Source organism: Maniola hyperantus, chromosome 19 (genome assembly GCF_902806685.2).
Source record: "Maniola hyperantus chromosome 19, iAphHyp1.2, whole genome shotgun sequence".
NCBI lineage: Eukaryota > Metazoa > Arthropoda > Insecta > Lepidoptera > Nymphalidae > Maniola > Maniola hyperantus.
In genome coordinates, this window is record NC_048554.1 from 7,117,028 (window position 1) to 7,138,702 (window position 21,675).

Below are 21,675 nucleotides of genomic sequence, written 5' to 3' on the forward strand. Positions count from 1 at the left end.
AAGTTGTATTCCTTGAAAAAAAACAGTTACACGATAAGGGACAAAAATAGGTTAGCTGCGTCTCTGTTTATCAAATTAATAACTTTATCTGTGCTCTTTTAGTGTGAATGAGAAAGCAAACGTTCCATTGTCTAGATTTTTTACTCCGTCTTGTAAAGATGATATAGCACTAAACCATTTTTGATATTCGCCATCTTGGACTTTTATCATTAGTTGGCCTTGACAGAAAATATACTCTGCAAATTTCAGCTTTACTATTACGGTTCGTGCCCGCTGACAGACAGTCGGACGGACGGACAGCAGAGGCTTCACAGGATCCCGTTGGCATTCTTCCAGTACCTACAGAGTCCTAACTAGATTAGCAAAAGAAAGTCCAAAAATTATTAATTACTCAATGTTTATTCACTGATGTGCCAGTTGTACATTTACACATTTCAAAGCTATAAATAATTTCTACATTTCAAATTATAACATAGAATATATAATATGATTATATTTTATTTTACACAACAATAATGAATATAGGAATGTGATCTTGCAAATATATAAACGCTGGCAACTCGTAAACACAGATTCCGCTTTAAACAAATGTTTACTTGGGCCATTGCATTTACATTAAAAAGTATCTGACAGCATGAATATTATTTTTATTTCTATTTACAATAATGTAATACTTAAAGGTCGTATGGCATACGGATATCGCTACTTAATTGCAATTTTATAAAGGTTGACAACAACAATAACTATTTAATTTATATAAACCATTCTTAACCTTTAGCGCCAACTGCGGTGCCACCACCTTGTTTGTCAATTTCTTTCTCCAATTGCTTGCCAAGGTATTCCCTATGGAAAAAAAAGGAAATCAATATCTGAAAAGATAAGTCAAAATATCATGATCACCAGTGGCTCGATTACGGTAGAATGACAGCTACAGAGTGACGATCGCAATCACCTCTGATTGGCCGACACTCACTATTGGCTACAATGCATTGTTGCAACAAGAATGTCATAAATTCAGCTGATCACCATTATTGCGATTGTAATAATGATCGATGCAGGTTTTTCGGAACCGACCTACAGTATCACCACTACTATGGTTATAGTGGCCTAAAAGCAAGCGCATGCCAGACCTTCCTTATTTTATAAAAGCTGCAAGTTTATCTGCATATTGTCCCCAACACTGGGAGGAATGTTTGTTTGGATCATGGTGGCTTTGGGAGATAACAGGTAATAAAGGTGTAAAAAATCTTACGTCAAAGTATACAGTCTAATTTTTTACATTTTCTTCAGAATAATTTGGAAATCACGTCATGCATTGCCAGACAATTAGTAGTCATGGGAACCCCTGCAGACGCCCTTTTCCATTAATAATTTATTAAACTTTAAAGGGGCCGACAGGAGGTTGCCACCATACTAAGTGTCTCCTATTATCCCTGAAAATCAGAGCTCCCACGGGATTTATAAGAACATAAATGCACGCGAAGTCGCGGGCATCAGCTAGTTGAATACAATAGAAATGTTACCAATTGTGAACCATGAGCTTCTGTACAGCGAGGAGGGCCTCGTAGCGCACGTTGGGGTCTTCGTGACTGAGCAGGTACATGACTCGCTGTTTGCCGCCCAGCTGCTCTATTATGCTGAAAAATTAAAACACAACATAATTACTAATGCTGCAAGTGCGGTATGATGAAAATTGGGTATTTAACTACATCAACAATAAATTATATTATCTCAGTGATTATTAAATAGAGGGTCTCCCAAAATACGTAAAATCCATGTCCTGTATTAGTTTTAATTGTAATAACCATTTTTAATAATCGATTAAACTAAAAATGTACGTCATTATGATGTGACGTCACATTCCAGCATTTCATAGAATATAGCACACTACAGTGCGACAAGGCTCTCTTGGCACTTGAATGACAACAGGGGGGCAGTGTTGGAGTACAAAGGCTTAGAATATTCAAACAAGAACAAAGAGGACACTTGACGGCAACGTTAGTTCTGATTTTCACCACGCGCCAAGATGGCCTTGTCGCACTGTCAGTGCGCGTTTTGACTTTTGACGTTTGATAAAAAGTTACTGATTTGACTAGTTGTCAAATACCGTATTAAATTCGAGGTGCAAATAACATCGAGCCGAATTCGAGGGTATTAAATAGCGCCGAGAGACTATGAAAGTTAAAAACTAAATACTGTGGATATATTCTATCAGTAGACGAAGACGATCGATTCAAATGTAACAAGGTTACACGTGGCCTGTTCCAAAAATTGTTAGCTATAGAATATAATATACAATCCCTTTTATCTAGAAAAAACTCTATTCGTCATTCGTCGTCACGGACGTAATTTAGTCGTCGCGGTTTTTCTTCAGCAGTGCATGAGTGTGCGCAGTGCAGTAGCCGGCAAGCAATATTACACATCGACCGTGTCTCTATCACTCATACCTATGCGACGTTTTGTCGGACAGAATCAACGCGCTACGAAACCGACCTTTAGAAAGAGATAGCGATCTCTTTCTAAAGGTCGATGTACAATATTTTCTGCCGCTCATTGATTTGATTTGATTTTCGCGGCAGAGCTGGGCGGATGTGAAACGGTACGTACTGTTTGCACCGGGGTTATTCCCGGACGTACTCGCGTACCACGTAGCACGTCAGAGCCAGCACGACGGGGTCGCGACTCTTATCCGACAAATGCACGAGCGTTTGCAGTAACACGTGGCCGCTCTTTTTGGTGCCAGAGATGGGTGGATGTGAGATGGTACGTACTGTTTGCCTCGCGGGTAGTGCCGCACGTACTCGCCCACGTCGTAGCACGCCACGGCCAGCACGACAGGATCACGGCTCTTCTCTAGCAGGTGTACGAGCGTTCGTAGTAACTCTTGGCCACGCTCGTTGAGGCGCACTGCGTTCTCACGCCAGAACTTCGCAGATTTGTGTACGGGGGACCACTCCAAACTGTCAATACAAATTAAGCTTCAGGAGTTTGATTATAATTAAACAAAATATAGCTTTTAAGTTATTTAAAGGTAAAAAATTTAAGTTATTTAATATTTGAACACGTAGCTTCTTTTGCACGTGCTTCTTTCGCAAGCACTGCAATATATCCACTAAGGCATAGGAGTTTCTGCTCACCAACAATGTTCAATGGAACGTGGTTCGAGCTCAACCGAGTGGTCGGTTTACAACAACTAAAATCAAGTAAGATTTAGAACAGGCAAACGGAAAGTGTGTGTGAGCCTGCTACATTTGCACGGCCCATTAGTTTAACCGATTTACTTCGTACGCGGGCATCAGCTAGTATCTAATAAAAATAAAAGCCCGGACTCACTCTCTGATCGACATTTCAACGCTCAGCCTGTGGGAACACAACGTTGTATTGTAAACAGACTTTTTTAGTATTAATAAACAGCCAGGGGCGAGCCAGAGTACAACTGTATCTTCGTCCACGAAAAAATAAACTTTTCGTGGTCCCACATCATCGCACTGTTGCTAGATCTATGTCACCTATACCCCCTTCATTAGCATCATTCAACGCGCTTTTGGACAAAAATGCTCAATGGGACCCATTTAATGATGGGTCTATAATACTGGTTCGGGAGTTACTGAAGTATGCTGAGAGCATTGCATGAATATGTCATTCAATGTTCTCAGCGTACATATTCAAAATTCTTTGATCTTTTATCGTTTTGTATTATATGTCTTTTTTCTTGTACCTTTATTTGTATTTAAATTTATTATTAATCATCTAGTTAGTGTAAGTGGCACTGCCGTTCTAATTAGATATAAAAAAAAAAAAAAAAAAATACTGTACTCTGCTGTGCCGACCGAACGCCTTGTACATCATATGATAAGTAAGAGTCAGTGAATAAATAATACTTAAGGTTCAGTAATCAGTTATTATTCCTACGCCACCTAACCCCCTAGTACGTCGGGCAGCAGAGCCTCAACAAGCCCAAACCCTTGAACTTGGAAAGCAAAAATTTTGCAAAGAGTTTCCCTTGATAGTGTACATAAGGAATAAGGTCAGATTTTTCCAAAATTCGCATGGGAGCGAAGCCGTAGGCGGTCGTTAGTGTTGCTTTGTTAAAATACATACCGTCCACTCTTAACTTCAGTAGCATACTGGTCAAAGGAGCTAAGGTCTTGCACGGAGGCTTGCAGGCGCTCGTTGAGGAAGTCCACATCGTTCATTATGTCCTCGTCGTCCGAACGCTTCTGTTCCAGGATCGATAGCTGCTTAAGCACTTTGCATTGGACCATGGCGATGCAGTGCTCTTTTGCTACCTATAAAAAGTGATTTCAGTTTTTAATGTCCGAAAATTTAATCTGTTAAATTAAACTGTCTGTTATCTTTTCACGGTCCATCCGTTAAACCGATTTTGACGAAATTTGGTAAAGAGATAGCTTTCATTTTAGGAATTCAGTATTTCGGAAATGAATACTTACTGTCCCGAAAAAACAAAGAGGATTTTTAAAAACTTAAATCTAGGCGAACAAAGACGCAGGTATCTAGTGTAAATAATAAAGTGCAGATCCTGACGATGCCTTGCGACACGATAGTTGGTATAGTATGCGGTAGTGATAGTAGTATTTGTTTATTTCTTTTACCTGTTGGTCTTCGGGCTTCTCAATGAGGTTGCGGAACACGGCCAGTACGATGCGAGTGACCTTCTCCTTCACGGAGTCGCTGAGGATGTCCGCCAGGATCGGGATAGCGTTGAACTTGTTCATCTTCTCCGCCAGCAGCGGGTTGAACGTCAGCACCCACAGGCAGAATACCAACTGGTATTGGACCTGGGGATTTAATGAGGAAGTTTCAGGGCAACGTTCGATAAAATTTTCATAGATGGCGCTAAATAACCCCACCACTAAAGATGAAAAATAATACATGTATCTATATGATCAGATTTTTAAAAAGCGTGCAAAAAGTACCGTATAGTCCGTACAAAATGACTCCTCACGCACCATTTTAACTCTATAGATCAACTGTCATGTCAAAAGTACGGTTCACCTTTAAAATAAGGGTTAAAATCGCACTTTTGACACAAAAAATTAAAACGGCGCGCGAGGAGCTAAATTTTAAGCGTTAACGCGTTATAGCAAACTTTTTTAGAACCATTCATTTCTTGAAAATTCCCACAATTTCCCAAAAATCTGATACGCCAAACTTTTAACGTTTTGTATCCGTTAGTTGTTTAATAGAATTTGTACAGCTTGCCAACGTTGATTTCGAATTTGAACAAAATGAACCTAAAGTTATTTTAAAGTAGTTTATACCAATTTTTATATAACAGATCTCACCTGGCGGTAAGCGACGTTTTTTTTTAATTTATAGATGCAGTGCAATCAGGTTAACCTGGAAGGTGTAGGCAGTTTTATTAAACCCATACGCCTTTGGTTTCTACACGGTATCGTACCGGAACGCTAAATTGCTTGGCAGCATGGCAATGTCGGTAGAATGGTAACTAGCCACGACCGAAGCCTCCGACCAGACCAGACCAGACGAAATTTACAATTTATAAAATTTCTAATTTCCCTGCCGGGAATAGAACCCGGGACCTCCTACTGATAAGACAACAGCGCCAGGGAGGTCATCGAAACTGACTACTCGTGGCGTGTACTCGATAACTATGATCGAAACTTATTAGCTTAACAAAATATAATGAATTGTACCTGGAAATTGACCCTCGAAGCCAGGATGGACAGCAGGGTGGAAATGCCGTCGACGGACAGAAATGCGAAGCGATACTCGTCTACACGCAGCATCATTTGTAGGCAGCGAGCCACCGACTGGATATAGTCATTGTTCTGGCGGAAACGATATATCAATGGTTAGCATTTTCAGGTCGAGGTTTTGTTGCTGTGGGCCCCTTCCGTGGTTTATTATATAAGACGAGGGTGACGGTTTAACCCGGTTGTAAAAAAACTCTAAACTAAATTGTCTGGCAAAGTACCATGATATTCACTATGGGGCTAATTCTTTTGTACATAATCTCTAAACTAGGTAAACTAAATTGACAGGCCTAAATCTAGTGCTATCCTGTTCCACAAGAAGCATTATAAAAGGCATAGTAATACATTTAAATCTGTCATAGTTTGGTTTATGGATTGTGAACAACAGAATTAGCTTATAATGTTCTCCGCAGAAACCGATGGCACTAATTTTAGACCTGTCAATTAGTTTAGGATTTAGACATGATCAAATACAAATTACAAAAAATCCCCATATTTAAAGTATTTAATTAAATAATTTCATAGAACTAGACTAGCTAAAGGAAATTATTAATAAAGAAGTGAATGTAATTTTTATATTTAAATCAATTGTCTGGTAATTAATTTATTGCTACTGATAGAAATAGAAACATTCCTAATCAAAGACATTTATTATTATTTTCTTATACTAATACAGAATAAATAGCATATTGCACAGAATTTACGATTTCTAAATGTTTTGTTGGCATGTACAAGCAGCGCTCTATTCAAATTTGAACCATAGTAACAAAAGCTTGTTTAAGTCTTATGTATCGCAATTTGCAAAGCAATTTATTTTCTTTCACTAGTTTGAATGTTAGATATTGTTATGTTAGTAAAAGCATGCAGAGTATTATTACAATCAGTATTAATCACTGGCTTCAAGCAGCCAACGGTTTAGAGGTTTGTGTGCCACATTAATTTTTACGAGATATATTTGACCGTCACTTTAGGCTCGGACTCCACCAGAGCAGAAATGCGTGGAGATGTCTGAAGCGGAGACGCGTGGAGATGTTTTTCAGCAAGGATGTATCCACCGAAGCTGTGCGGAGATGCGTACTGGCTAGACTGGAGTGGAGATGTGTGCTGGCTAGAGCGGAGATGACTGCTGGCTAGAGCGAAACTGAGCTGCGTGCGGCACGTGAGCACAAGCTGGCGAGTTTTGCGATGCAGGGGGAACTAGCGACGCCGCTCACTTCTTCTTCGTTCTGGGCTGGTTTCCGCAGTTAAACGTTTCCGTCTGTTGTGCGTGCATTGCCCCTCCCCGCTGAAGTCTTCACTCCAGCCATCCAAGCTCGCTCCAGAAGCCAAGTAGACCGCCCAGGTTGCCGAGGGCTTCATGGAGTGAGGTCGGGGAACCTAAATGGCGCTCGCGTTGTTCTCATCGCAGCTCACATCTCTTCTCGTCTCCGCTACGCACCGTCGCCAGCTCAGGCACACCGCACAACTCACATCTCCGTATTGATCGTGCCATACAAATATGATACATCTCCGCTCAGTGGTATCCACTGAAGCAGAATAACGAAATTCTATTGGTTGTTTAAGTGAAAATCACATCTCCTCTCCTCTCGTCTCGTCTCCGCTCTGGTGGAGTCCGGGCCTTCATCTACTTTAGTTTTAATTAAAAATACACAGAGTGCGTACTTTGATTTTGCTCAGCGTTAAGTTTCAGTTAAAACGAGACAAATTTATGCCAACGATATAACACTATCTTCTTTTAAATGTCTTAATTTTGAGCAAAGTCAAAGTAGGTACGCACTATAGATTTCAGCACAGCACAGAATACAGTGAACGCAGAACTCTAAATCGTCGACTGTAGGATCGATTCCTAAACAAAAAAATAGGTATTAGATACACTTTCCACACGTGTTATTGAAGACATCGAACATTTAGGTCTTGTTTCAAAACAAAATACCTTGTAGAGGCCGGGCGGTAAGTCCTCATGGGCTTTAACAACATCGAAAGCGTCGTGAAGGGTGGAATATTTCTCTTGGCCGTTGTCAAGCTTGTCCCCTCCCTTGTCTTTGTGATGATGCTTTGTGTGTTTATCGGAGAAATTTTGTTTCTCGTGCTCCAACATAACCTGCTCAGCATGCTCTAGTTCGGCAGACACTCTCTCCGCCTTGCCAGAAAACAAACCTTTCAGATATGGCAACCAACTCCGCAGTGCCCCAACGATGCGTGATGCTCGAATGATGATGCTCAACATAGTGTTAGGTTTTAATGAGGGCTACCGCGCTTGATATCACCACTAGACGGCGCTTGTATAGGTGAGGTACAGAAATGTCTAATATCTGTAGGTATATTCTAGTGTTTTAGTGATCTTAGTTCAATTAAGTACTTGTGATATTTCTGTATAATATGAACTCCGTGTTAGGTAGGTACATATGTAATTTATAGCCTATGCCACTTTTGTGCAGACAATTAGAAAAACCGGCCAAGTGCGAGTTAGACTCGCGGATCGAGGGTTCCGTACTCGGATATTTTTTCGACATTTTGCACGATAAATCAATAACTATAATGCATTAAAATAAATAAAAATCTATTTTTGAATATACAGGTAACGACCCCATATGATACCCTACTTGGTATAGTCATCTTACTTTAAAAATTAAAAATACTGTTTGTTCATTAACACATTTTTTTTGTGTGATGTAACCACAAATCCACGGTTTTCTGATTTATTCCTTTACTTGTGCTATACTAAGACCTAACTACCATTCCGAACCAGTGGTAAATTAAAACTACCTGACTATTCATAAGCACTTTTAAAAAGTTTACATGAATAAAAAAACATTCTATTCTATTCTACCTGCCAAATTTCATGATTCTACGTCAACAGGAAGTACCCAGTAGGTACCCTATAGGTTTTCTTGACAGATACAACCGACTGACGGACAGGCAAACAGACAGTATTTTAACAAAATCCGGCGTAAAGGAGTAGAATAAACACTACCTGAGAAGAATATAACATGCTTTTTGTGGCTTTTGTTGTGTCTCTGAATCAAGGTCGTGCGTGTCAGTCAATCGAATTATTATTACAAAGAAACCTAACTATAGTGCAAAATGGAAAGTGAATATTCTTTCAAGAGAGAAAGATAGAAAAAAGGGGGGAGGGTGAGAGTGATAGCGGGGAGGGAGGAGTGGGAGAGCACCTACTTCATTTGAGGCCCTCACACGATAGCCCTCATTATTTAGCCACATAATGACATGGTACACAGTTTGCTTGAAAGGCCTTGGTACTGCTTAGTTTCGTCAATTATACAAGTTTTATAAGCTCCTCTATACCTATTATAAATACACTATAACTTTATCTACATGTATTAAATTTATTTTTATATATTTCCTTGTGTAAGTCCTAGTTCCTAGTGTTAAAAAATGTAACTTGTAAGTTTTAAAAGTTGTTAGAATATGTTTGTTATACATAATATAATTATAAAATCATTAAACTTAACTGTCACACATAACATGCTCATGCACACATAATAGGAAAATATATAAATATTCTCTTCAAAAAAAACATAAAGCCTGCATTATATCACTACCTATCAATACTTCAAAAGTAAAGTTCTGAGCAAAATCTGAGAACCACAATTATTATTGTACCTAGAAAAGGAAATTTACATAAACTATACCCTATCCGCTGTTAATTTAACATCCTGTCAAATGGTTTAACAGACTGTTAATGGAAATGACTGTTCCACCATGCACTAACAAGGCATTAACTTCCCTAACAAGGCGTTACATTTAATCGCAGATACATATATGTAGAGGTCCGTTAACTTTGTAACAGACCATTAGGTTCATAATATTCTTAATCTGAGATTATGTCAATTGACAAATGTCAAGCTATCAAGATGGACGTTGACTAGATACATAATTATTTATTTGAAAATTATGTTTTGGTAAACTTAGAAACTTTTGAACGTAGGCACGGAAATTCTAATTTATAAAATATATTCACAGTTAAACGAGAAAATATCAAAAAAATTATAATATCAACAGCCAACCAAAGGCCACGAATAATCAACCCAAACCATAGTCAAACTATTTCTAGGGTTCTGTAGGTATCTTCAGAGTAAAGAAGGAACCCCTAATTGTAAGTCATTCATGCTTGATTTATTCATGGTCAGTCAAAAATATTTCATAAAACGTATATTAGCATAACTCCGTTATTTTTAAAAGAGGGAGACATTAGCTGATGCCTTGTTTACAATAGGCTACTTGACAATTTTTTTAAGTTGGTCTTAAATGGTTAATATTTGTCCTATTATATCAAAAAAATTAACACTATATTTTTTTGCGCCCTAAAAACCGTAAAACTTTAATTTAAAAAAATATTTTTCTTAGACAGGTGAAAACACTGTCGGCCATGTTTGGCCGATAGATTATCTGTGCTCTGACGTCATGCATTTGTAAACAACAGCATAACCACAGAGTACATTATATATACTGAGCATAACCTACCAAAGTTTAATAAACATGACTTCTATACTAGTTTACATGAAAAATATAGTAATTATCGTTATTGTATCATCCGAGAATGTAAAAAACGCATCGATAAAGACCACAGGAAAGTTGTGGATTAGAGTGCCCAGTGAAATAAATATACGTAACACGCAAAGACTTGCTTAAAGGGATCCTATATGACTAACGACTTCAACCCAAATTTATTTTTGCAAAGATCACTTTGTTGTAAGTCTTACTTAATAACTTATTCAATTTATAAAGAGAAAACGATATTTTTTTACGTTTACTATGAGTTTTTAGAAATATATAAAAACTAGCTTATGCTCGTGACTTCGCCCGCGTGGACTTCATAAATTTCAAACCTCCATTTAACCCACTCAGAGGTGGAATTTCAAAAAATCCTTTCCTAGTGGATACCTTCTCTTTACCTACAAAGAACACACTCACCAAATTTCATGTATCTAGGACCAGCTGTTTAGATGTTTAGGCTGTGCGTTGATATATAAGTTAGTCAGGACTCTAAATTTTATATATATGGATACTACGTTAGTCCCCGCGTGACATAGGAATGACATTACTTTGTTTACATATTTAATGACGTCACATCATGGCTGACAGCGTTTTCTGCGTTTCAAATAAAAATAAAAATTGTATTTTTTTAAATTGGATTTATATATCCATCCTGCGTTTTTAATAATTGTTATTGATATATTTCGTTGTTTTAAGCAAAATACTATGTAAATAATCATTTATTGGACGAAATTAGATATGAGTCAAGTAGCCTATTGTTTGGTGAAATTGGGTCTTAGTATAGCGCTCTCTCGGTTACGTAACAGAGATACACAAATGACAGAGGTATACAAAATATAAAAGAGGCAAAATTTTTAGTGGACCCATTGGACCATTAAATTTTTAGTGGACAATGAGATTTTAAAATCATTATAGTTGGAGGACATCATAAAATAATATCATGTGTTATGCTATAAATATTTCATAACTCAAGGTGCAACTTATGTATGTATTACTATACTGATTGTAAACATTTATCGCATGCATCAATCTGTTAGTCCTAATTGTTTATTTAAAACAAGCACTTTGTTAATATAATTTAATATAATAAATTTAATTGGTTTTTAATACATAAAAATAAAATACATTGGAACAGATTTACGTTAAGACTGACTTATATGACCCTGTGTAAACATTTCAGGCAAATGACTTTTTGGTGATCAATGCTGGAAGCCATTGGCATGCATAGGGTTAGGACTTAAGAGCCAGCTAGGTAGTAAGGTTACTATATCTGCTTAACTCAAAGACAGACCATTTTGAAAAATGGAATATTTCTTATATTTTCTGCTTTAAATCCTATTACGGCTATTCTGTTTTACACAGTTTCTGCTAAACTAAAATAACAGATCTAAATCTATTGCTATTCTTTTCATAATGCTAAGTAGGCCGGATTAGTGGATACTGAATAGTCAGACTTACGCACCAAAGGTTCCACACTACAGTAGCATTTTTTTGACATTTTACATGATAAATCAAAAGCTATTATGCTTAAAAATAAATAAAAATCTGTTTTAGAGTGTACAAGCAAAGCCCTTTCATATGATATATACCCCACTTGGTAATCTTACTTCGAAAATTAAAAATACTAATCATTTGTTCATGACCATTTTTTTTTTTTTATGATGTGATCACAAATTCACGGTTTTTGATTTTTCCCCTTATGTGTGCTATAAGAACTACCTACCTGCAAATTTTATGATTCTAGGTCCACTGTAAGTACCTTATAGGTTTCTTGACAGACACAACAGATAGACAGACATACAGACAGATAATGAAGTGATCCTATAAGGGTTCCTTTTTGCCTATGAGGGACGGAACTCTAAAAGCATTCCCACAAGGTCAGTTTTGTTTGTCCCTTATTTGTTCCTTCCTATACCATTCTAGTTAATATAATGCATTAATGTAGTCAGTAAGTCTTAATGTAAACCTGCCATAATTTTGTCCAAATTAAAAATCATGCTGCGCTACTTATCTATTTTTATAATAATTGATAACTACTTACAAAAGAGCCATTTTAAAAAGCCATATTAGGCAAACATCTACATGGATTTAGGTTTTTAAGAACCCCCCTGGAAACTCTTCTTTTGTGGGATAAAAATAGCCCATGTCCTTCCCCCCAATGTAAGCTATTCCTGTACCAAATTTCGTAAAAATCAGTTAAAGAGATGGGCCGTGAAAAGCTAGCAGACTGATATACTTTCGCATTCACTAAACACTAAAAAGTTATGTCGGCCGATATTACAGTCTGTCAAAAAAAAAAAATATAGTCAAAGTGGCCTATCAAAATGGCTCAATTTTAATACCAAATTAAAGATCAAGCATCAAGCAGTTTAATTTTTTTTAATTCACTAACTAGAACTTACATTAGATTTAAGTTGGTCCTTGAGCCAGGAAAGGTAGAAATGCAGGTCGCTCTTCTCCATGAGCTGTGGGTGCCAGCAGGCAAGCTTGGCAATGATGCGAGCTGTCATGTGTTGAACAAACTCGTCTTGACGGTTAAGCAAGTTAAGGAATGGCTGCCAAACATTGCCATGTTTGGCATTACGGAAAATTTTCACCCTAGTTTTATCTTCCTGAAAATTATTGATGTGTCACTAATAAAGAAATTGTTTATCACCTAATAAACCACAAAACTATAGTTTTATAGTCTCTAAATGATTTAAATGTGAAGATCATCACCATTACTGTTCACCACAATCATTGATTTACAAATTCACAACTTATAACTGAGATTAATTTATTGTGCTTATTATTTACATCATTATTGTATTTTGTACATTTTCTTTAAAAGTAAAAATAGTAAAATACAAATCAAGTGAAAAAAGTTGTCACAAGTGGTAAAAATTTGTCATGTACAAGAATCACTATTGTGCCTTGACACGAGTCTCTTTACACTTCGAATCTTCACATTAATGATTATAATTATATATTAAGTGATCAAGATCAAGGAGATCTGTAAGAGAATCAGATTAACCAATAAAGTCTTTGAAAAAAGAAAGTTGTGTAAAAAATAAAAACTTTGTAATTAAATATTAATAAATTGAGTTGTTATAGTTCAACTGATTAATAACAATCTGCTGGTAATATTGAAATTAATTAATTGAAATTAATATTTTTATCACTTACCGAAAGAATATCATCAATTAAGACAAGAACATATTGGATGGTGTTATCTTTGCTGATATGGGTAAGCAGGTTCAAGAATACATCAGCACATACATCTGGATTTTTGTCTGGCAAGTCTTTCTGTCCACGTTGGTCCAAGTTTACAATGAAGTCGTGATCACGTTGGGTGATCATCTGCGACCTAAGATCATGAAAATCTATTCAATAATTCCGCAGTAGGTAAAATATAGGTTCAATGGTTCACATAATAAATCAATACTCACTGCAAATAAGATTGCCAATTTATTTGACTTTGACGGATTTCACTCGCCCTTATTTGCAACACGCTTGTAGCGGCAATCATATCTGCAAATTGCAAGGAAAAGCAAAGAAATTAGGTTTAGTTAGGGACGAATTTTGTTGCTCATTTTTATTGCCATTGGGTAGAAACTTACCGATTTTGTCATCACCCAATGTGGGGATAAGTTTGCTAACATTCACCACGTTTATGTTAGCCATTTTGGCTATGAACTTGAAAGAAAAACAAACCACTCACAAATAGGAAGTTTAGTGAGAAAAATTCCCTTCCGAAAACAGAAAATTGGAAGACATAACTCAGCTGAGAGGTCTTGTGACTATTTGACGTGAAGTTGTCTTCAGAGAAAATTATGGTACATATTGCTTACCTTCTCTAATGTACACTTTTCGGGCTGTAACCAAAAGAGAAAGAAATATTCACTTTACGGTTGTCTATTCTGTTCAGGAAGAACATGGCGACAATATTAAGAAAAAATCTGTCAAAGTCAATCGAACGTTGATCCATAGACACAAAGTCAAACAACCCTTTCAACCGTAGACTGAGTAAAACGTAGACTGAGTAAAAAATCTAGACAAAGGAACGTTTGCTTTCTCATTCACACTAAAAAGAGAGCACAGATAAAGTTACTAATGTGATAAACAGAGATGCAGCTAACCTATTTTTTGTCCCTTATCTTGTAACCGATTTTTTTCAAGGATTACAACTTTAGTTTTAAACAAACTTTGAGAATTCGTGGCGTCATTTTATTTCCCATTAGTTATTTAGTTGTTTTCACATAAAAAACGTTTAATACAAATATTATTGATCGGTTAATACAAATATTGACTACTAAACAATGGTAATTGTCGTATTCATCGTTACGTCGTGCTATCGCTATCTCAGACGCGGTTACACAGTACTTTAGTCTATCTTTTTTACTCAGTCTACGGAGTATGTTATATATTCCCTTTGGTCATGTTAATCTTTGATATAAACCGTATATAAACACATCCAGGGCAGCAAAATAAATTAAAAAAAAAGATATAAACAATGACGTTAAGAGTTGATTTGGAAAAATAGGCTATATGTGCCTATTAATAAAACCGGAAGTACCGAAATTATAAATACAATGCAATAAGCATTAATGTTTTGCCAAATAATCGCAATTTGCAGTTGCACATCATTTTTATTTCAATCTTCCAGATGTTTGGACAATTTTTGGATTTCATGATTATAAATTTCATCTATGTGCAAAAAGCATACCGAAGAATATAGTTTCTTCCATACTCAAACTTTTTGCATGCACGTAAATTGTAAGCCCTTTTTTTATTAAATTATATGTACGCACTGACTGTATGTACGTATATAGTGCCATGTAGTGCTTATTATTTATATTAGTTAATTTAGGTACTTAATATGATTGTCTAGTTGGACTGGGGTGAGTGGTGACTGAGGTAATTGATAATTTGTGTACTCACGGTTGTATCTGTCAGGGTCGGCGACTCGTCTTTTTGCATCCATTCTATTACTAAAATATTATATAAAATAGTCTGAAAATGCTAAAATTTTGTATTTCGATTCATTAATAGTTTATTTTTGTAATTATATTTGACTTTTTGGGTTACAGATTAATAAATTGAGCTTGGACTTGTGACACATTCTGCTAAAAATAAATTTTGGGAAGTGGCCAGTTCTTTTGTCATGAACAACTTGCAATCAAATGGGGACAGCGAGACTGATGACCCAAATAATGTGTTTCCTTTAGGAGCTGAGTCATCTTTGCAATTGCCTTTAGATAGTTCAATGTGTATAGTGTTTACTGGGCACTATAACGGAGTAGGAGTAGAGGTTAGGTCACTGGATGAGATGAAACTACTGTACCACATGGGTTGCTTTGGCAAAGGAACAATATCTAGATCTAGACCTAAGCCAATTACAAACAGTCCACCCTTTATGCGTAGAAGACAGTTTTTAAAGAGGAATTACTGGTATAAGAGATTTGGTAAATTGCAGAAGAGTTTTCAGCCAGATACATTTTTCAAAGACGTTGATCACTTAGTTGCAAAAATTTTAAATGATACCAAAAAGCAATCAGGTAGAGAAGTCATAGATTTAGTTTCTAGTGATGATGAAGTTCAAGAAGAAAATTCAAGTCTAACAGAGCATTCTGACTTTGATGATTCTTATAAACAAAATGCAGTTGTCATTGTACCTAATAGTGATTCCGAAGATGATAATTATTTTGCAAATTTAAAACCAAAGTATTGTGTTAATAAAATTCTGTTGCAAGAGAAACTTATGCTCACTCTACAAGAAGCATTTTTTTTATTGTATGGCCTTGGATGTTTACAAATTGTGAATGCTGAAAATAATATACTCACTATTGAGGAATGTTGGAATTTGTTCTCTGAATGTGAGAGTAATTTTGTTGAGAAGTATGTTGTTTACCATTACTTTAGATCAAAAGGATATATTGTGAAGCCAGGAATAAAATTTGGTGGTGACTTTTGTAAGTAAATAATATTTTATTCTTCTTTTTGTCTGTGTCTATGAGTATACATATGAATTTCTGTGATGAACAGGGTTTGTGTAATGTAAATAATTGAATTTTAAAAATATATTATCGAGATCACTCCTACTTTCGGTTGATGTCACATATGAATTATTGCAGTAGTCTCTACCTGCATATTGCATACCTGTAATCATCATCATCATGATCAACCCATCGCCGGCTCACTACAGAGCACGGGTCTCCTCTCAGAGTGAGAAGGGTTTTGGCCATAGTCTACCACGCTGGCCAAGTGCAGGCAACCTAATTCGATATATTGAGGAGTTGCATTTTTATGTTACTTAAACTGACAATTCGTACATATTACAGCGGATTGGCAGACTTCACACACCTTTGAGAACATTATGGAGAACTCTCAGGCATGCAGGTTTCCTCACGATGTTTTCCTTCACCGTTAAAGCAAGTGATATTTTAATTACTTAAAAACGCACATAACTCCGAAAAGTACCTGTAATAGTAAACTTTTATAATAAGCTATTTGTAATTTTTCAGTACTGTACAGAGAAGGGCCAGAGGTGAATCATGCTAATTACATTGTTGTCATAAATTCTGGTAAAGAAGACTTCGATTGGATTTCTTTGCTTGGGCATGTCCGAATGGCTACAACTACAGTTAAGGTAAATAAATAGTTCACAGAATGTAGTGTAAGTTACATGAGATCAACCATTTCTTTCATTATAAATCTTTCTATAATTAAAGATATCTCATGTAACTTACACTACTCTCTTATCTATGATACTCTAGTATCAAATGTATGCTTAAAATAGTCAGGTAAACTAACCAAAACCAATAATGTTTAAGGTACATTTTTCTGGAGTTACCTACATTGTAATTTACATTGTTGTAATAAACCGTAGATAGAGTAATAAAGGTAGATACAGGAACGTTTGCTTTCTCATTAACACTAAAAAGAGAGCACAGATAAAGTTACTTGTGATAAACAGAGATGCAGCTAACATATTTTTGTCTCTTATCGCGTAACTGGTTTTTTTCAAGAATACATACAAGGAATGCAACTTTAGTTACAAAGCAAACTTTCGTAATTGTATTTCTCATTAGTTATTTACTTGTTTTCACAAAAAAAATGTTTAATACAAATATTGTTGATCGCTTAATACAAATATTGACTACTAAACAATGGTAATAATAATTGTTGTATTATTATCATTACGTCGTGCTATCGCTATCTCACATGCGGTTACACAGTACTTCAATCTACCTTTATTACTCTATCTACATAATAAACAGAGTTTAGAACTTGGGACGAAAATAAAAGCATTAATATTATTTTCAGGAAATCCTGGTTGCAGAAGTTATTAGATCTAATAAAGATATTAACATAAAACTACCTCAGGAACTTTACAAGTATAGTGTAAGGGAATTGGTGTTAACAAGAAAGATTCCTGTGATAATAAATAATGATGATAACTAAACCAGATTTTATTTACATAAACTAATAACATTTAAACTTATCATATCTATTACCTATTATATTCTATGCTCGTTTCATTGGCTTCTTTATGCCAGTTTTTCTGTATTCACTTCTTTCATTCAAATATTGATTAGTACATATTTGTCTGAACTCCTCATTTACATACCAATTAGTAAGGCATGATTTGAGCGTCGAGTTCTCTTCTCTACACTTTACTACCATAAAAACTGACGATGCTTTGCAACATTTGTTAAACTCTTCAACTTCTTTAACACATTTTTCGGTCTTGGCTTTCTCTCGCATAAGCTTTGGTATCACTACTTCAATTTCTACTTTTCTTAAACTTTTGTCATCAGGATCACCTAAAATAAATGTTTTTTTCTTTATTTCATTAAATACAATCGATATAAACACGCAAATGATGCAGATAAGAACTTTGTTTAACCTAATCCATGCGGGCCTTCTGAAAACTTTTTTGGTAGAACCGATGTATCAGGCATTTTAGCAGTGTGTTAATTACTTTCTCATACGTGTTTATAAATTATTAATGAAGCAAAATATATTTTTATTTTGAAAATTGAATTAGATTTCTTGCATCGATTTCTTGGTAAAGGACAAAAGACAAAAGACAAAATAACAGTAACCAAAGAGTATTATAGATAATATAGGTTAATAAATAGATTTTTGTCTGTGATATGTCATTTTTATTTGGTGTCTTTTCTAGTGTAAATGTCAAGTTGATTTGTTTTTACTGGTTTTACGGCTCTGGGTTGTAACCCTTTTGAGCCTAATGTCAAGTTGATTAGGGATGTGCCACAGATTAAATACACATATTCCGTGGAATACATTTATCCACGAATGTATTCGTGCCATTCGTGCATTTACATGATTTACCCCAATACTCTATGTATTTTACGCACAGATGGCTCAGAATAAATACCTGTAGAAGTGGCCCTATTATGACTCTTACTATTAGAGCGAGATAGCTAATATAAGCTCTTATTTAGAACGTGACGAATGATAATTTTTGTCCAATATCACCGTGGCCACTTTTTTATTAGTCAAGACGTATTTTGTACTTGATATCTTGATAAACATCTTGAAGTGAGGTTATATTGACTCAAATGAGTATTTTAAACTCAGAATAAAATACCCAGATCGTCTGTAGTGTAAAGCCTCGTCAAGTAAAGGTCCATTAATTTTGCCCATTGGTAACACCGTTGATGAGATTGCACATTCGACAGCGGATGTCAAATACAAACTCGTCATTGTTAAATGACAACAGCAATTTTACGGAATAGGGGAACTAAAAATTATTTTGTTTTGTTGAATTTAGTGAAATATCTTACGCTAATTAATTCGAGATTTTAACTGAAAAATTTAATTATCTACTAGTAGAGGTATGTTTCTATAAGTTTCTTCCATGAAACCAGTTTGTTTCTTCTTGTCATCGTCAATAATAACGCTTCTTGTTATTTGTTAGTAGAAAGGTACCAGTGAACCATGGATCGTCTTTTACGTCTTGGAGGAGGTATGGCGGGGCTATCCCAGGCGCCCCCGCCGAATGACGCACCCGTGGTGGACACCGCAGAGCAAGTCTACATCTCGTCGTTAGCACTCTTGAAAATGCTAAAGCACGGCCGAGCCGGTGTTCCAATGGAGGTTATGGGTCTTATGTTAGGTAATTTAAATTGTTATACTAACAAATTATAGGACACTGGATGATACCCGGTAGTTCGTCTGCGCGGATTTAGTTTTATCAAAATCTCTTGATTTTCCATGATACAAGTTACATCTGTACCTAATTTCGTCAGTATCGGTTGAAGAAATGGGCAGTGAAAAGCTAGCAGGACAGATAGACACTTTTACATTTATAATAGCAATGATAACTTGATAATACGAGCTCTCACAAACAAACAGTTTAATGAATTGAAGCCAGTTCTCGTGCATCACTAAACTTGTGAGCCCAAGCGTTAAGTTGCTGAGCTACTATGCTTGCAAGCTAGTATATTGGCATATAAACTGCTCCAGGCCTTTGCAACTCCTATGTATAATAGAGTTGTCAATGCAATGATAGTTTCATTGACAACTCTATTGCAAGTTTGAGAGAATAGTGCATAATGTTATATTCTCTATTGAAGCAGTTACATAGTGAATACAGAGCATTTTTGTTACACTATTTCTCTGGACTGTCTGCCTCATTTATTGGTCTATGTTTTTCCTTTAGCCTAAAGATTTTTTATTTGCCTCATAATAAATAAAGTTTACGATTATTGAGCAAAAACTGTCAAAATGTTTAATTTACCTTAGTTAAACATAACTTGGTGATTTAAGTCTGACCTTAGTATTCCAAAATACTGAAGTTGGTCACTAAGCTGATCTCATATTGATTTCTCATTTGATTGTGTTGCAGGGGAATTTGTTGACGACTACACAGTGCGCGTCATAGATGTATTTGCGATGCCACAAACTGGAACTGGAGTGTCCGTGGAGGCAGTTGATCCTGTATTCCAGGCTAAAATGTTGGATATGTTGAAACAAACCGGCCGCCCTGAGATGGTTGTGGGATGGTGAGTAAAAAACAAATTTTGTGACATCTTTACTAAGTCTTCAGCTTAATTTCATACCAATTTTTTGTAACATTGGTAGATTTATGTTGGATGCATACTTGTGACATGAAAGCTGACCTGGTGGGAGTCACTAACTCAGTATTCAACACTGAATGATAGCCACCAATTTCATTGACATTCATTTTTAATCCATTTTCCAATCCAAATTCATCCAAAGGTTTTCTACAAAAAAATATTTTGGTATTACTCAGTGAAACAGCAACCAAACAATAGCAGTAGAACCAAACAATATCAAATGAGCTTGGTGGCTATAACTGAGTTGGTTGGTTAATGTTTTTAACTATATCCATGCAAAAAATCACATTGATCCATTGCTCCATTGAATTGTGATTGAAAGACACTATTTCACATTTATCATATTGAAATGGATGACAACATGTATCATGTAGGGGGCTGCTTGATTCTTATGAACAGTTTTTTAACTTAAGTTTGTTACTTAGTTGTTTTTTTCAATAGATTTCAGCTGCATTGGTTTATTTATTGTTCATGTTAGATTGACGATGTGGTATACACCTTAGCCACCTTAGTTTTATTAATAGTGAACATTGAATAGTTAAATAATTGGACAATTTATTGTACTTTCAGGTATCACTCACATCCTGGTTTTGGTTGCTGGTTATCAGGCGTTGATATTAACACTCAGCAATCCTTCGAGGCTTTATCAGAGAGAGCAGTTGCTGTAGTAGTTGATCCCATACAATCAGTGAAAGGCAAAGTAGTCATAGATGCATTCCGTCTTATCAACCCTAACATGATGGTCCTGGGACAGGAGCCAAGGCAAACAACGTCAAACTTAGGCCATTTACAAAAGCCCTCTGTGCAAGCTCTCATTCATGGTTTGAACCGTCACTACTATTCCATCAGTATAAACTACAGAAAGAATGAGTTGGAGCAAAAGATGTTGCTTAACCTGCACAAGAAATCTTGGATGGATGGTCTCACCTTGGCAGACTACAAAGAACATTGTGCTATCAATGAAACAACTGTTACTGATATGCTTGAATTAGCTAAGAACTACAATAAAGCTCTAGAGGACGAAGAGAAGATGACACCCGAGCAGTTAGCGATTAAGAACGTCGGTAAACAGGACCCCAAGAGGCATTTAGAAGAGAAAGTTGATATCTTGATGGCAAACAACATTGTACAGTCTCTTGGAGCGATGCTTGACACAATGGTTTTCAAATGATTGTATAAGAAATTTGTAAGTAATAAGATGAAATAAAATGAATTAAGATATGAGTTAAGTCTCCCAATTCTGATTAAAACCAGCAAAATACATATTGTTCTTACAGTAATGCTTTTATTGTTTAATATCTAATTATATATTTACTAGGAAATGATGATAA

At 35.9% G+C, this 21,675-nt stretch overlaps 4 protein-coding genes across 9 annotated transcripts; 2 read left to right on the forward strand and 2 right to left on the reverse strand.

The window, feature by feature from the left end:
• Positions 1-380: 380 nt before the first annotated feature.
• Positions 381-15,337, reverse strand: VhaSFD (V-type proton ATPase subunit VhaSFD). Of its 5 annotated transcripts, XM_034978469.2 has the most exons (12): positions 15,177-15,337; positions 14,087-14,110; positions 13,685-13,766; positions 13,422-13,602; positions 12,659-12,868; positions 7,672-7,878; positions 5,679-5,813; positions 4,614-4,799; positions 4,102-4,289; positions 2,772-2,960; positions 1,524-1,637; positions 381-843 (listed from the first exon to the last, which is right to left on the reverse strand). In XM_034978469.2, exons 1-12 carry the CDS (start codon positions 15,217-15,219, stop codon positions 768-770), a joined length of 1,635 nt encoding a protein of 544 aa, XP_034834360.1. In that variant the 5' UTR covers positions 15,220-15,337; the 3' UTR covers positions 381-767. The 5 variants fall into 5 exon arrangements, with proteins under 5 accessions (XP_034834360.1, XP_034834362.1, XP_034834361.1 ...); XM_034978471.2 differs by lacking the exon at positions 7,672-7,878; XM_034978470.2 differs by lacking the exons at positions 14,087-14,110; positions 15,177-15,337 and adding an exon at positions 13,856-14,057.
• A 62-nt stretch (positions 15,338-15,399) lies between these two features.
• On the forward strand, positions 15,400-17,751 carry Tsen2 (tRNA splicing endonuclease subunit 2). The gene is made up of 3 exons (XM_034978474.2): positions 15,400-16,207; positions 16,760-16,884; positions 17,562-17,751. Exons 1-3 carry the CDS (start codon positions 15,400-15,402, stop codon positions 17,697-17,699), a joined length of 1,071 nt encoding a protein of 356 aa, XP_034834365.1. The 3' UTR covers positions 17,700-17,751.
• Positions 17,690-18,338, reverse strand: LOC117990971 (COX assembly mitochondrial protein homolog). The gene is made up of 2 exons (XM_034978480.2): positions 18,145-18,338; positions 17,690-18,061 (listed from the first exon to the last, which is right to left on the reverse strand). The coding sequence occupies exons 1-2, from the start codon at positions 18,197-18,199 to the stop codon at positions 17,763-17,765; spliced, it is 354 nt and encodes a 117-aa protein (XP_034834371.1). The 5' UTR covers positions 18,200-18,338; the 3' UTR covers positions 17,690-17,762.
• A 600-nt stretch (positions 18,339-18,938) lies between these two features.
• On the forward strand, positions 18,939-21,568 carry Rpn11 (regulatory particle non-ATPase 11). 2 transcript variants are annotated; one of them, XM_034978475.2, is made up of 4 exons: positions 18,939-19,099; positions 19,183-19,380; positions 20,113-20,269; positions 20,915-21,568. In XM_034978475.2, exons 2-4 carry the CDS (start codon positions 19,203-19,205, stop codon positions 21,513-21,515), a joined length of 936 nt encoding a protein of 311 aa, XP_034834366.1. In that variant the 5' UTR covers positions 18,939-19,099; positions 19,183-19,202; the 3' UTR covers positions 21,516-21,568. The 2 variants fall into 2 exon arrangements, with proteins under 2 accessions (XP_034834366.1, XP_069361078.1); XM_069504977.1 differs by having other exon boundaries at positions 19,186-19,380.
• The last annotated feature ends 107 nt before the right edge of the window (positions 21,569-21,675 follow it).

Bases quoted from the DNA above. Each gene is read 5' to 3' on its own strand.
- VhaSFD (XM_034978469.2), bottom strand. From the start codon at position 15,219: ATGGATGCAAAAAGACGAGTCGCCGACCCTGACAGATACAACC. The intron at 14,111-15,176 runs GTGAGTACACAA...TTTTGGTTACAG, and splicing joins CGACCCTGACAGATACAACC to CCCGAAAAGTGTACATTAGA. The intron at 12,869-13,421 runs GTAAGTGATAAA...AATAATTTTCAG, and splicing joins TAATTGATGATATTCTTTCG to GAAGATAAAACTAGGGTGAA.
- Tsen2 (XM_034978474.2), top strand. From the start codon at position 15,400: ATGAACAACTTGCAATCAAATGGGGACAGCGAGACTGATGACCCAAAT. The intron at 16,208-16,759 runs GTAAGTAAATAA...GTAATTTTTCAG, and splicing joins AAAATTTGGTGGTGACTTTT to TACTGTACAGAGAAGGGCCA. The intron at 16,885-17,561 runs GTAAATAAATAG...TATTATTTTCAG, and splicing joins TGGCTACAACTACAGTTAAG to GAAATCCTGGTTGCAGAAGT.
- LOC117990971 (XM_034978480.2), bottom strand. From the start codon at position 18,199: ATGCCTGATACATCGGTTCTACCAAAAAAGTTTTCAGAAGGCCCGCAT. The intron at 18,062-18,144 runs GTTAAACAAAGT...CATTTATTTTAG, and splicing joins AGAAGGCCCGCATGGATTAG to GTGATCCTGATGACAAAAGT.
- Rpn11 (XM_034978475.2), top strand. From the start codon at position 19,203: ATGGATCGTCTTTTACGTCTTGGAGGAGGTATGGCGGGGCTATCCCAG. The intron at 19,381-20,112 runs GTAATTTAAATT...ATTGTGTTGCAG, and splicing joins GGTTATGGGTCTTATGTTAG to GGGAATTTGTTGACGACTAC. The intron at 20,270-20,914 runs GTGAGTAAAAAA...TTGTACTTTCAG, and splicing joins CCTGAGATGGTTGTGGGATG to GTATCACTCACATCCTGGTT.